The sequence below is a fragment of the Zonotrichia leucophrys genome, chromosome 4A (genome assembly GCF_028769735.1).
Source record: "Zonotrichia leucophrys gambelii isolate GWCS_2022_RI chromosome 4A, RI_Zleu_2.0, whole genome shotgun sequence".
Taxonomy (NCBI): Eukaryota; Metazoa; Chordata; class Aves; order Passeriformes; family Passerellidae; genus Zonotrichia; species Zonotrichia leucophrys.
The window spans coordinates 8187169-8201263 of NC_088174.1; the positions used below are offsets into that span (position 1 = coordinate 8187169).

General features: G+C 40.9%; 2 protein-coding genes across 6 annotated transcripts in view; one reads left to right on the top strand and one right to left on the bottom strand.

Moving 5' to 3' along the window:
* The window catches only part of AMMECR1 (AMMECR nuclear protein 1), a 97482-nt gene extending 91149 nt beyond the window's left edge, over nt 1-6333 (top strand). For all 3 annotated transcript variants that reach the window (XM_064713304.1, XM_064713306.1, XM_064713305.1), the window contains one exon: nt 1985-6333. In XM_064713304.1, the coding sequence (XP_064569374.1) occupies nt 1985-2099 (115 nt within the window). In that variant the 3' untranslated portion in view covers nt 2100-6333. The remainder of the gene's footprint in view (nt 1-1984) is intronic.
* A 1992-nt stretch (nt 6334-8325) lies between these two features.
* Nucleotides 8326-14095, bottom strand: part of TMEM164 (transmembrane protein 164) — a 34639-nt gene continuing 28869 nt past the window's right edge. For all 3 annotated transcript variants that reach the window (XM_064713308.1, XM_064713307.1, XM_064713309.1), the window contains one exon: nt 8326-13725. In XM_064713308.1, coding sequence (XP_064569378.1) covers nt 13519-13725 — 207 coding nt within the window. In that variant the 3' untranslated portion in view covers nt 8326-13518. The remainder of the gene's footprint in view (nt 13726-14095) is intronic.

Here is a 14095-nt window from a genome sequence, read left to right on the forward strand (position 1 = left end):
GGATCATTTCTGTGCACCTCAGCAAATAAAGAGCATATTTTTCCATTAAACAAAAATTCTGTATAGCACACGTTTTCTTCCTGCTGCATGATTTTGCTTGGAGCAATGGCATGGAACACAAAACCAAACAAAAAACACCTAAAGTTCACCCTACTCCTCCCAAAAAACCCCACAAAAAGCCTTATGTTTAGTGTAATTAAGTTCACAACAATGAAACTGCTACCACAATCAATTGCCTGATAAGTGAAATGAGCAAACCATAATTTCTTTCAACATATCAGAAAAAGGGGTTTTTTGACTGTTTTACTTGCTTAAAATCTCAGATGCTGCTGACAGATTAGACAGCATTATTAAAATACTAATTGTTTTCCAGCATTAGGCAACCTGTTGTAGAACCTCATTTTAATAATTTATTGTCATATATGAAAATATCTACTGGAGGAGTGAATAAGGGTCTTTAACTTCTTTTTCAAGTATTCTGAATTAAAGTAAACATCTTGTGTGTGAAGAAAGCTTTAGGCTGATCCTGAGTCTGTCACTCCCTTCAGGTTCACACCCAGCAGTTCTGGCCATGGTTTGAAAGAGAGCCAACCAGTGGCACAGAGGCACTGGGAGCAGTCAGAGGGGCTGGGATGCAGAGCTGTGCAGTGGCCCTGGTGTCTGTCACTGTCACTGCAGAGCCCCTCCTTGTGTCCCATGGGGGAGTTCCAGCCACTGGTGCCATGTACCATCCACAGATTGCAGAGGAGCTGCTGCTTTCTCTGCAAGGCCCAGCAGCCACTGGTGCCTCGTGTTCCTCACTGTCAGACAATACTGGTGCAGAATATATATATACAGACAACACTGTATTCAGAATATTTGTTGTCAGGACCTAGATTCTGCTTTTAGTTACCAGGAGTTGGGCAGTGTTCTTGTGGGACCATTCTTCATTATTTCTCAACTGACTTGGGAGGCAGGAGAGGTCCCAGTTGAGTGGAAGCTGGCAGGTGTTGTTCCATTTGGGAGAAGGGAGGCCCTTGTTATTACAGGCCTGCTGGTCTCACTTCAGTGCCTGGTAAAATTAGTTTGGTGCCTCTCTGTGAGGACATCAACTCTAGGGTGTGATGAGAGGAAAGTGACCAGAAATGGTGAAAGGCCTCAAGGGCAAGACTCAGGAGGAGTAGCTGAATATGTTTTGGTCAGTTTGGAGAGGGCTGAGAAAGATCTCACTGGGATCTACAGGTTCCTTGAGGGGGCAGTGGAACAGAGCTGCTCATCTCCTCTTCCAGGTGACCAGCAATAGAATGTGAGGGAAGGAATGAAGCTGCCTTAGGGGAAGTTCAGGCTGGACATTAGGAAAATATTCTTTACTGAGAAGGTGGTCAGGCACTGGAACAAGCTGTCCAGGGTCATGGCATCCAGCCTGTTGAGGCCAGGGGTGTCTGAACAATGCTTTTCACCATATGGTTTAGTTTTAGGTAGTTGCGTGAGGAGCAGGGAGTTGGACTCGCTGCTCATGATGGGTCCCTTCCAACTGGAGATATTCTGTGGTTCTAGTCTAAAAAGAATGTAACTATATTTAATGGAGCTGGGATAATTTTAAAAGCAGAATTTGGCAGACAGTCGATACTGATTGTTTAAAAACAGCCCAAAAATCTATAGTGCTTGTTTATGTTTTTTCCTACTATATTTTTGTAGAGGGTTGGCTGAAGCTACAGGACATTCTCTATTCCCTCTAGCTCAACCAGCATAGTAGCCAACCATTTTTAACAATTCTGTTTGCTTAAAGTATTTTTTCATAAGCAGTTACATTGTGATTTGTCACATGATTCAGGAAATGACCCTGGCATTTGTGGCAGTTCCCTTGTGCAGCTGAAGTCAGTCTTAATCCCAGCATCAGAAGTACAGAGCTCTTAGCACTAAACAAAGCAGCAGTGCAGCATTGCTGGTGCTACTTGCAGCTTCCTGGTAACAGTTGCTGACCTGGCTCTCTGCTCTTTGCCAGGTACCGCAGTGAGAAGATGACGATGAGCTACACAGAGTACCTTGCCCATCGTCAGCATCATCACTTCCAGAATGGTATTGGGCACCCCCTTCCACCATACAACCATTATTCCTGACACTGAGCCGCATGACCAGTCACTGGACCTCTCTGCAGACCTCTTCCCAGGAGACCCTGCCCCTTCTTGGTCTAGCTATCTCTATTACTGTACCATTTTATGATGATAGTTTCCGTTGCCGTGTTGAGGCTCCTTGGTTGGTTCAGCTCATCATGGCAACGGGAGGGAAAACTGCATTACTACAAAGATCCCATACCTTTTTCTTATTGATTCACTGCAGATTTTTTTGCAGCATATACCCTTGGGTTTTTTATGAAAATTTAAATTTCTACTTCATTAACATTGAATTATATCAATCAAGGCTTTCTGTAACTGTGGATGGAAGGAAGAGTTTAAGGATTGCAGTTAGGGATGCTTTGCTTAGCAAGAAGGCATTCATGGCTTTTGCATTAATGGGTGTGATAGGGAATGAAACATATCAGATTCAGGTATTGAAGTAGACAATGAATTGCATTTTCAGAACATTGTTAATGACGTTGTGTGTACAATATCTCACCTTCACAGTAAAGATTCCATGTAGCTCTGTACAGGATCTCCAGATCCAGCACAAACAGCCGGAGCACCAAGGCTGACATGCAAAATGCTTTTTTGGGATGAAGAGAAGCGACTCATGTACAGCGAGAGGTGATGTTAACATGGCAGCATGTTCAGAATCAAGTGGCCTAAATGATTTGGGCACAATCCAACCCAGGACCCTTTTGTGTCCCATCCCGTGCTGGGAATCACAGGCAGCCCAGGCCTGTCAGGAGTAGTCACGAGAATGCATTCGTAATGAGACGATGCCTTTGTGATGACTCAAATTAGGAGTGACATTTGTGTCCTAAAAACAGATTGGTGAGTAGCAGATGTCGTATTAGGAAGGAAATGGATTTAGATTTTAGTGCCTTTGACTATAACATAATTATATACTTATATATAAAATTCATAGAAAACATATACTCCAGACATTTTAGCAAACCTTGTTGAGGGTGCTCTGGCATCAGGGTTTTGGACACTTTTTTTTCTCTTTAAAGTGAGATTTACTTTTTTAATTTTTATTAGCAAACTTATTTTGGAAAAGAGAAATCCCTGTTTTGTTCTTCATCTGCTTTTGAACTTACTGAATTTTATCAAGTCTTGAATAGTTGGATCAAGTTAACTTTTGTTTAATAAAAGAAAAAAACTCTTGTGAGAGAGCCAGGACAAGTATGCCATAATGTTACATGTTTTCATCTATTGCAGGAATAGTGCTTGAGAGCTGTAAGTACTGTGTAATAATTCTGATCCCCCTCCACACGGTAGAAGAAAGAAAATCGATTGGAACTTTTTCCTGCTGTAAAAATAGGATTTAGTAAAAGGTATGTGTGGTCTGTTTGCAAGGCCAGTCGATGGCAGGAGCTCACTGCTTCCTCCTGTGCCTGCAGAACTCCCACTGCTGCCTGTTGCAGCACAGCAGCCTGTTACAGAAAAGACCTTCCTAATCTGAGTGAGTAAACCACAGTAAGCAGAAATTCCAGTTACTTTGAATAATGAATGTTTGTAAGTACATAGATATATAAAAATCAAATAGATAAAATTCAGTTTAAAAAAAAATTGGATTAACTGTAAAAGTGTTTCAATAGGGTTTCAAAGTCGGATAAGGATAAATTATGCTCATCCCTTATGTGAGGTTAGGTCTGCCACTTAATTTCTATGGAGGTTCTTGTAGAGGGTCTTTGGTATTCCTTCATCCACAGCATTTATGTCCAAATATTACCATTTTCAGTTGCGATGCCTTAATTTTTAAGCAGAGAGCCTGAAATTTCAGGAGCCAAGAGATGCCAGCCAGAAGCTGCAAAAATGAGTAAATGTTTATACAGAGGCTATTTTGGATGATATTGTTGTCTTGTTTCTACTTGGGGAACACTTTTAGATGAATTAGTCTTCAAGTGGAAATGTGAACAAGTGGCTACCTGATAGAGTTGTGTTGGTTTTTTTTCTTGCCCTTATAGGGAACCTGAGCACAAACTGAATCATTCTGCTGCGAAAAAAAGTCATCCAACCCCATCTTTATCTGTCATCTCGTTACAGCTCGCTCGTGCTTCTGCATGAGCTCATTGTTAGAAGTTTTTTAAAAAAGATCTATTATATATAAAAATATATATGTATTGAAAGGTGCTAATCAACCTCAAGAAGGTCACGTGACTGGTCATGCGGATCTAAAATCATATCAGATTTTTTAAGAAATCTTCGATATATGCAGATGTTATACAGAATTTCTTACCAGTGTAATAATGATATACTGATGAATAAACAATCCTGCAGGATTTTAAGGACAAGGTCAGCAATACTTCCCACCATGGCTTGGGGGAGAAAAGGATAGTTTTGTCTCCTTTTTGTATACAGCATAATGCACAATGCATTTTTGTCTATCTCTTAGTAGCTGTTGCTTAAAAATATAGTTAAGGGTGTTATACAAACTGTAAAGGTGTGCTTTTGAACCGAGCTCATGCCAGACCCTTCTGGACCAGAGTTTTGTATCACTAATTTAAAAACTGTTACAGAGTCTGTGGTCAATCATCAGATTGTATGATTTTTTTTTTTTTTTAAGATTGGAATAATCAGTCTACCTACAGTGTTTCTAGGGCACCTACCTCCTCAGCACGTTGTGCTGAACTGCTGCAGATTGTTTCTCTGTAATTGTGGGATTCTTTGTACCAAACGTGCAGCTCACTGTGACATGCACTGGCACAGCACAGGTCTGTTTGCTTAAAGCTAATCAGCAACTGCTCTCACAAATGTCATTCCCTCGTAGTTACATTTAGTAGCTTTTAGCTGCATTGTTGGGATTAGCTACAGATTTGTTTTTCATTTGGGGTACTTTATAGAAATTAAGGTACAACCAAGTAGCTTATTTCACTGTTAAGTTGAAATGCTGATTTTTTATTTTGTTTTTAATGAGCACTACTCAGTTTGCCTTATTCCATTGAAGAGATTGTTGGGTTTTTTTGGTTTTATTTTCATTCTCTTGCCTAATGTTCCTAAAAACTCTGTTCTGTAAACTGAGTTAGACAACCAAACCATAGACTTGACACGAAGCTGTTACTCGGTGATGTTTCCAGTGTCCTTCCCGCTGCTCCGGCGGGGGGGGCGCTCCGGTCCTGACCTCAGCCCGCTCTGGAGCCAAGGTGGGCACAGCCCTGGCACACCTGGAGTTTGTATATGGACCTCTACTTGTCTCAACTGTGCGGGTTTTTAAAACTGTTGTCTGGAGTAGGTTACATCTCTTATGTGTGTTAGATCGAACCAAAGAAGCCTCCAGCCATGCCCAAATGCTGCTCCTAAAGCCTGCCTTCCAGTCCTTACAAAATCCCTGCAGGATTAAATGTGTTAACTTTTTTATTTTTGTACAGTTTCTAACTGATTTTTGCTAGTGATGTTAATTGAATTAAGTTTATTTGGGGAGTCTGAGTATCTCCTCCATTTAAATAAACTGGTGACTTTCATTTTATGTTAAAAAAAAAAAAAGTTAAAAAAAAAAAAAGAGAAACCCAAAGTGTGCCTCTCAGATTTAAGGGTTTCTGGTTACATTTATTCTTAAGACCAGCAATGATTCTTTATATACAAAGATATGTTTTCCTCATTTTTTATTACTGTTAAAGAAAAAAAATAAAAAAGAAAAACCTCTTTCTTTGCTCTGGACTCAGTAATTGCGCTGGTACATAAACGCACTGAGAAAACAAACTTTTGTTTGAAACTTTTGTAACAACTTACGACTGTTTTTATATATCAAAGTTGATTCTTTTCAAGATATTTGGATCTAGTTTCTAAGTTATTTTAGTGTTTTATATGTTACAAAAAAAAAAAAAACAAACTTACTTTAAATTGTTCACCAGCATCTTGAGTTATCTTCAATGCCATGGTGACACAGTGGGCTTAGAGCTACCTGGAGTAGCTTGTAAGGCCTCGGTCTTTTCCTTCCTTCCTTAGCAACTCAATTGATTACAGTAATATCACAGATTACCTGAACCCCCTTCCTTTATGACTAGATCCTTCTTCCTTCCACATTTAATTGCTATTAGTGTGAAGAAACTGTTGAAATGGGCATTTTAATATAAGTACGGCTTAAAAAGAGAAAAATGAGGAAAAAGAAAAAAAAATGCTAGAAGGTTATCTGTGGGTCTGTGAGATATGGCTGTGGAAAGATATTGTAGTAGTTTTAACACTATTGTTATTACCTTTTAAATCATTTACCCAATAAAATAAGGAAAAAGAATTACCATTTCTTTTCATGTTTCTCTGCTTAACTGTGTGGCTTGATGAATGTTTTTATTGAAGCATTTGTACCTGGTGTTAATGTCAAAGGCTAATGGTGTGTTAGAAATATTTTCCTGTCTTGTCTGCTGTAGGAACAAACTGGAGAAAGGTACGTGCACTAAACACTGCCAGTGAAATCATCATTTATATCAGCTACATCAGTTATTTATCAGTATATTCAGCAGTATTTATATCAATTGCCAGTTCAGTTTTGTACTTCTTGTCTAACTTTACACATGGAATTCTGTCCAGGCCTGAGCTCCCTCCTGTGAAGCAGAAATGCTTTTGAAGTAAAGCTTTTTTGCAGAACCAACTACACTGGTGTCAGCAACACAGCACTGGTACCCCTCAACAGCCAGACTGTTCAGCAGAACCTTGTGCCAGTGTGTATTGAAGAACCTCTGTCAAAGCAACAGCACAGCTGGTGCCAAAACTGAGTTGGAGAACTTTGGTCCCTCAGCCAAATTCTTGGTGCACTGAGACACTTTCTACTGGGTCTGAGTTAGAGGGAGCATAGTTCCTCTGTAGGATAATTCCTGAGACAAAGCATTCCATCTCCCTGGAACTCAGCTCTGAGTTTAGAAGGGCTTTGTTTGCCTCATGCTCTATTAAAAGCTTTGCTGGCTGTAGCTGCAGTGCCTTTGAAAGCAGAGCAATAGAATCCATGTAACCTTTGGATGGTGAAGTCTGATGCAGCCATTCCTTCACTTGCTCTGAAACTGTGATTTAGGAGAGTAGCAAACATCTGAAAGGAAACCTGCCTGGGTAAATACTAAACCAGTGATGGAAGCTTGGCTCACAGATTTGGTAAAATTCAATGTAAAACCTACACTAAACCTAGTCTAAAACCCTGAGGCCATTGAAAGGCAGAGCTAATTACCACTTCCTACAATGAGTTTTCACTCTTCTCACTGCTTTAGCTCTCCAGTTCCCATGCTGTAAAAATCAAACCAAGCCAGTAGCATTAAGGGTGTTTCAGATGTAGAAACTCACTTATTCTTACATATTTGTTGGTATTAAACAATAAAAGGCTGATTTCCAATTAGTTACAGAGGGCTGCTGACAGAAATCAGCAGTGCCTGCAATGGGAAATTGCTTGCTTGGTTCAACTCAGGCTGCCATACAGCACTTCACACTGGATTTCTACTTAAGCTGTTTCCTCAGTCTTTATACTCTTCCAGAGAAATTAAGCTGGAAAATTGATTCTTTTCTCCAGCCACATGAAAAATTGAATGGATATATAATAACACAGGGTGGGCACATCCAGTATGTTCTTTTTCCAAGAACAGTATTTGCCAAGAACTGAACACACGGCAATAACCTGCTTGTCTGCGATGTACTGGGTCACAAGAATACATTTAACTATGCTGCAATCATGTTTATTACAGCCAGAAGCATTTGCAAAGTACATTATAACTACTTTGCCACCTTGTGATGTGAGGCTGAGTGCAGTCCTACAGCAGCTTTCTGAACAAAGGTGTGAGCTGAAAACTTCTGTATATGTTTTCACATCTTCTGCTAAAGTGCTGTGAAATGGGAATTACTGGACATGGCCCAGGCTGGGGTAGGAACAGTGAGGAAGCCTGGAAAAAAGGATCCTTGTGCTGCAACAGCTCCCTGAGCTCTGCACCTGAAAGACAAGGACAGGTCCTATTTAAACAGTGATTAAAGGATTTATAGCCTGCAATGAGCTCTGCCAGTAAACAACAGGCAAAAGTCAGACTGAACTGCTTAGGATTCCAGAAATCCCAGTACCCACTGTGCTCCCAGGAACTGCTGTGTGCAAGGTAGACAACATCAGATTGTTTCAGACAGCAGGCTCCATCTTCTTACCTGATTTATAAAGAGCTAATATTAATGTGCCTCTGTGATTCTTACCTCATTATACAAAGTCCTAAGCAAGACAGACTCAGCCATGGCACAATTAGAATGATAACAAAACTATCCAGTATCCAGTAAAATGCATTTATTTGTTTTAATTCCAAGGTTTAACAACTATTTGCCCAATGATCTGGACTTAGGGCACAACAACAAAAAAGCCCACCAGAGCAAAATACAAAAACAAGTACACAAATTACCCCTCATTTGTAAATGTTACCTCATAACCAAAGTTTAGCACATTAAAAAGTTTACAAAATTTATAACACTTACAAATTATTCAGACCTAACAGCATATGTGGCAGTTGAGCCCATCCACATCCATCCTTGCCCTTTCCAACCCCTTCTGTGCCTGGATAATGCCATGCTGGCACTGGAGTGTGGGGAACCCTGGTGCTCCAGCCCAGCCCCTGGCACAGGATGGTCAGGGACAGTGGCGTGTGCTCACTGCTCTGCCTGCTGTGTCCTCTGCAGCATTGGGATAATGACTCAGGAAATGCAGGAAGTTTTTAAAAGTACAAAATTGACCCTGAATAAAAATAAAATTATTTATAAAACAACTTGGCTTTGACTAAGTTACACCAGCAGCTGCAAGAGAAATTTACAGCAATATCACTTGAAGTACAAGGTCACAAAAATCAACAGATTTGTTATGAGTCCTGTCACTGTAGAACTGAAAACACCAAAGCTGACCTGCCTGCCTGCAGAAACCTCCCACCAGGGCTGACCTATACCCTCTTCCTGGATTTTGGCTTTTTCAGAGCTTTGTTAACTGTAAGGATGAATTTAATTGCTAAGGATCCACCTAGAGTGAAACAATTGTCACACTGAAGAAAACACCACAACTCTATTTTCCATAAGCTATGGATGCGTAGAAAACAAATGCTTCTGGTTTGGATGCAAGACTTAGGACATAGAAGTACAGTCAGTTAACAGTTGCAAATAGCCATTTCTGAAAAATACAATTGAACTTTATAAAATTATCTCAAATATACAAGAATATCAAAACTCTGTGGCCAGAAACAGAAACCTACTCTTAGGTACTCTCTGACCTCAAGGTTTGACTGGACTGTAAATGGACTGACTTTTCCTCAAGCACACATAAGTTTAGCTTAGGGCAGCATCTTTGAACCAAAACCAGCTCCAGGTGTGTGTTCATAGACTGTGGCTTTTCATCAATTTACAAACACATGGGCAAGAACTATTTGTTAGCACCTCTCAAAAGAAACAAAGCAAATTCTCCTTTGGTGCTTAAAAGAGGAAGTTGAACAAACAGATCCAGCTCAGGCACTGTACAGTGTCTGAATCCCTGGAAAAAGCACTGCAGGGATCCTGGACAGCTGCAGCCATGGCACAAGGTGGTGGGGGCAGAAATGTTTCTGGTTTGGAGAGCTACTTACTTACCCATCAGTAAACAGGTTTATTCCAGCTAATAATGCTGCCTTCATGGGTAGACATGGAGGGAAATGCAGCCAGTGGCAGCTGGAGCAATGAGTTTGTTTCTTTTGAAATGCCTACAACACCAACACTTGGAGGGCTCTGTTCAGACCCCTTCACCCATACCAGCATCTCTGAAGGCCAGGCAGTGGCACTGCACAAGAATTTTTTGGAGTATTCTGGCCAGCAAATGAAGTTGCTCTGGGGTGAGATTTTGCACTCTGCTTCAGCTGCTGCTGCTGAAGTTCCCAGTGCCATGACACATCTGGGCACATGTGACAGCAGCCCCAGGACAGCCCTTTCAATTGCATTGCACTGCAGCACTGTAAAACCTCATCACCAGGTACTGGGCAACAGCTTCAAGTTATCTTGACATGGACTGAATGTGTAACTCCCCAGGAGAGAATGCAATTGCCTCCCAAGAACAGCATTACACTTTTGTGCTTTCATTTCCAGCATAAATAAGCATAAATCAACCAAAGAAATCTGTATAATGTAACTGCCTATAAAATAAACCATTCAGGGAAAAGAAGAATCAACAACTAAGTGCTATAGAGATGAAGCACTCTGCTTTCCCATTTCCTGCACATATGGCAAGCTCTGGCTAATGCATATTCCCAGCAGATACCAGAGATAGGTGAGGAATGAAGAATGTGAAGTTCCACAATTGCTTTAGAAGTTTTTCCCTTTTCTGCTCCCATTCTGACCTGTCCTTCCCCTTCTGTGGAGCCTGTCTCAGCTGCACTGATGCAGTTGTGAGTGGTGGGTCACCATAAATCTACATAAAGTCCTAAAAGCCTTCAAAGAAGGGCATGGGGAAGGAGGGAATAATTGTAAGTTTTGGGCCTGCCACTACAGGAAAGGTACTGAGGCTCTGAAGCACACCCAAAGCAAAGCACTGGAGCTGGGGAAGGGTCTGGAGCACACATCTAAGGAATGGCTGAGGGTTTAGCCTGGGGAAAAGGAGGCTCAGGGTGGACCTGTCACTCTGCAGCTGCCTGAAGGCAGGGTGGGGGTCAGCCTCTTGTGCCAGGAAATAAGCAACATGACAAGAGGAAACAGCCTCGAGTGGCACCAGGGAAGGTTTAAATTGGACTTGGGGGAAAATTTCTTCCCCAGAAGGGTTATCAAGCCTTGAACAGGCTGCAGTGGAGTCCCCAACCCTGGAGGGGTTTCAAAGATGTGTAGGTGTGGCACCTGGGGATAAGGGTAAATGGTGGGCTCAGCAGTGCTGGGTTAATGCTTGGTTTGATGAACTCACAGGTTTTCTTCATCCTAAATGATTCTGTTCTAACTCAAACACCTCTCACTGATAGTGCACAACAACAAATAAGCAACAGCTTATATTCAAAAGGTGAAGGTTGCACTGCCTGCCTTCCCACCTGACTCCAGCTGCACCATTTGATTCCTTCACTGCAGCTTCAGTACTTCTAAAATCCTTACTGAGTGCAGTAGTTGGTTACCTCTCTACTTTTTTGCCTTGTTCAGTGAGACATTTTCTCAACTTAAATTGGTAGAAAAGATTCAACAAGCTCCAGAACGTGCCCACACAAGGTTTAGAAGGACAGTCCAAGTGCCCCACTGGCTCTGATGAGCAGCTCCAGCAGCAAACCCCATGTGGTGAAATTGCACCTGGAATTTCTGTGTGACTCAAAGCAACTGGAGCAGCATAAGAGGGAAGAGCACAGGTGGGCTCAGGGAGGGCAGGGGCAGGCACTCCCAGCAGCTCTGCACCAGGAATCCCTTTGCACTGCCCAGGGATGGCCCTGGCAGCTCTGCTCACATTCCTGCTACTGAATTTTAAGTCAGCCAGAAGAGCTTGCAAATTCTGCTTTCCAAGCACAGAGCCTGCACTGAGTGAGACACCTGAGCTCATTTAAATGCTCCTGCAGTTTTAATTGACCAGAGGCAGTCAATGGTGGCAAACAGCAGCTGCTTTGTACTTGTTTGGAATGCCCTGAAGCAGATGATTACAGATAGGAAATGCTATAGTTTAAAAAAGGAAAACAGAAAAGGCTCCTACTTAGAGAAGTGTTTCCAGTAACTATAATATCCTGACAGGAAAAAAAAAAGGGAAGATTGTAAAAAAAAAAGGCAATTAAAACAAAAACCCATAAACCATAAGTTAAGCAAATAAAGCAAATAATAATGCTAAGTAGTACTTGCAAAATTTGTTTAAAGTCCTTCTATTGTAACACTAACACCAGCTGTATATGCCTGAGGGACAGTTTAGGTACATGCTGCATGTTCTCAAGTTGTGAGCATACAGTATATTCTTATATACACACACACATACAGCAAGGCATGGCAGAATGCCAGAAACCAATTTGTAAATCAGAATATGGGACATTGTATTTCTGATTGAGGTGAACTTTTTTCAATCATATGGAGTAAAAATATTTGAAGTAGCCACTTGTTCCCTCACAAAATAATTTTTTCTTTCTTAAGGAAAAAAAAAAGCCAACTTACTTTTGCTTCCTGAGGTATAAATATCTGTACCTTAACTTCAGCACATACCTTCAGGTGATCCAGCTGGAGGAGGTATGATGGTTTTGGTTTATCTTACAAATCACAGCTTTGACAACACAATTAATCTATAAATTCCCCCAAACTTCTGTACAAGAAAAATCTGCAGCCCTGAAACACAACAGTCTGCATAATGGACTCACAATTCTGGAAGAACACAGTCAGGATTTTCTCTCTTTCTGCCCAATGGTTCCTCCTCCTGCAAAATTTGAGCACAGTTGATCATTCTGCCCATCCAGTTCTCCAAAAGACATTGATGGGCCATGCTGCTAAAGTGGAACATGCCCTTTGCAGTAGAGGCCTGCACTGATTGGACATTCCTTTTTATACCTGTATTTTAAAATCAATACACATAATATGGCAGAACTGTAGGGAGAGAACAGTTTCATTTGGTTTCTGCACCAACCAGTCTGGTCAGTGAGGATCAGCACAGACAAAGCAGGAATGTTTCAAAAGCTACTAAATATAAAAAAAACTCCTGATGTTTACATTGGACTTGGTATCTCCACTCCTTCTCCAGTTTAAGGTAAGTGAAAAAAAACCATTTTGTTCTAAGTCAGGACAGAACAGTGGATGCAATATCGTATCATGGCCTATACATAACATGGTCTTTTGAAATTATTTCAACATTTTTCCCCCTTACCAAAATAAAAGCATCTCCAAAGCATCATGATGGGACTTCACTAGATAGGTACTTACCCACTGCAGCTTAGAAATTAAGTAGTTGATTAATATTTTTAATGAGTTATTGTTCCCCAACATTTTCAACCAGCTTTAAGAAAATACAGTAGAACCTCACTGTTTTGCACTTCTGATTGGAAGATTAAGTGTGCATGATTTCCTGTGACCATTTTGGAACATTCAAGCTTTAAGAGTTAAGCCAGGAGATGCAGTCCAGCATGTTGGTTCACATCAGTGGAGTGCTACAATTCAGCATTATTTCCTGCCCTAGAAGTGTACAATTCTTTAATGGAAAATGAGTCAAAATGAGGTAGCACTGCCACTCTCTCTGCTGGAATGTGGACAGGTCCTGGCCTAATTTTAAATGGTGGCTTAGCAAGATTCTACTGTAATCTATACAAAATGTATAAAACATGAACCTTCCCCAAAATAAGGCCACTAATTTTGCCATTGGCAATAGGCAGTGAGAAATAGCAGGTAAAAAAACCTCACTTCATTACAGATGTGTTTTTGAGGCAAAAAACTGTGGGAAGAAGTAGAAAGACATTGTCCTCTCATCCCCCCCTCTTTGTTTTCCAGTATATCTCTGCTTCCTGTATGCACTGCTCTGTGGGGAGACATTTCAGTCTATTTTCTTAGCTGGGAGTCCAAGCAAGTCCATGCTCCATTTGAGGGTGGGGACAGCACTGTGAAACAGCAGGATTATGAGCTTCCCATGAGTCATGGTCATGACAGTCTGATGTCCAGATGCCCAGATTCGGTACCAGGGCCCATAAAAAGGATCTGAAATGGCTGGGCACAGCATGTTGTTCAAATTCACTTCTGTAACCTGAGGAAGCAACAATAAATTTATCAATTAAGAATATTTTTATCTTGCACTGATTCACCTAAAAACAGTGAAAATTTAGAAAATTATCAAAATAATCAAAAATGTTCAAGTGACACACATTTGCTCAACACAAGTAGGGCAGCTTTCAGAAAAAAAGCAGATCCAAATTCCATTGTGTATTTAATAAATGGATTTATGCAGGTACATAACCAATCTATGAGCTATTTTACCAGTACTTGCAAGATATAAGATACAAATGCTTGTTAGAACATGCAATTTGCATACAAGTAGCCTTATAAAAAATTTGCATGCAAGTAGTTTTATCCATGTAGACCTGCACACTCAAACTTCTCAGTGTTTTTACTCTGTA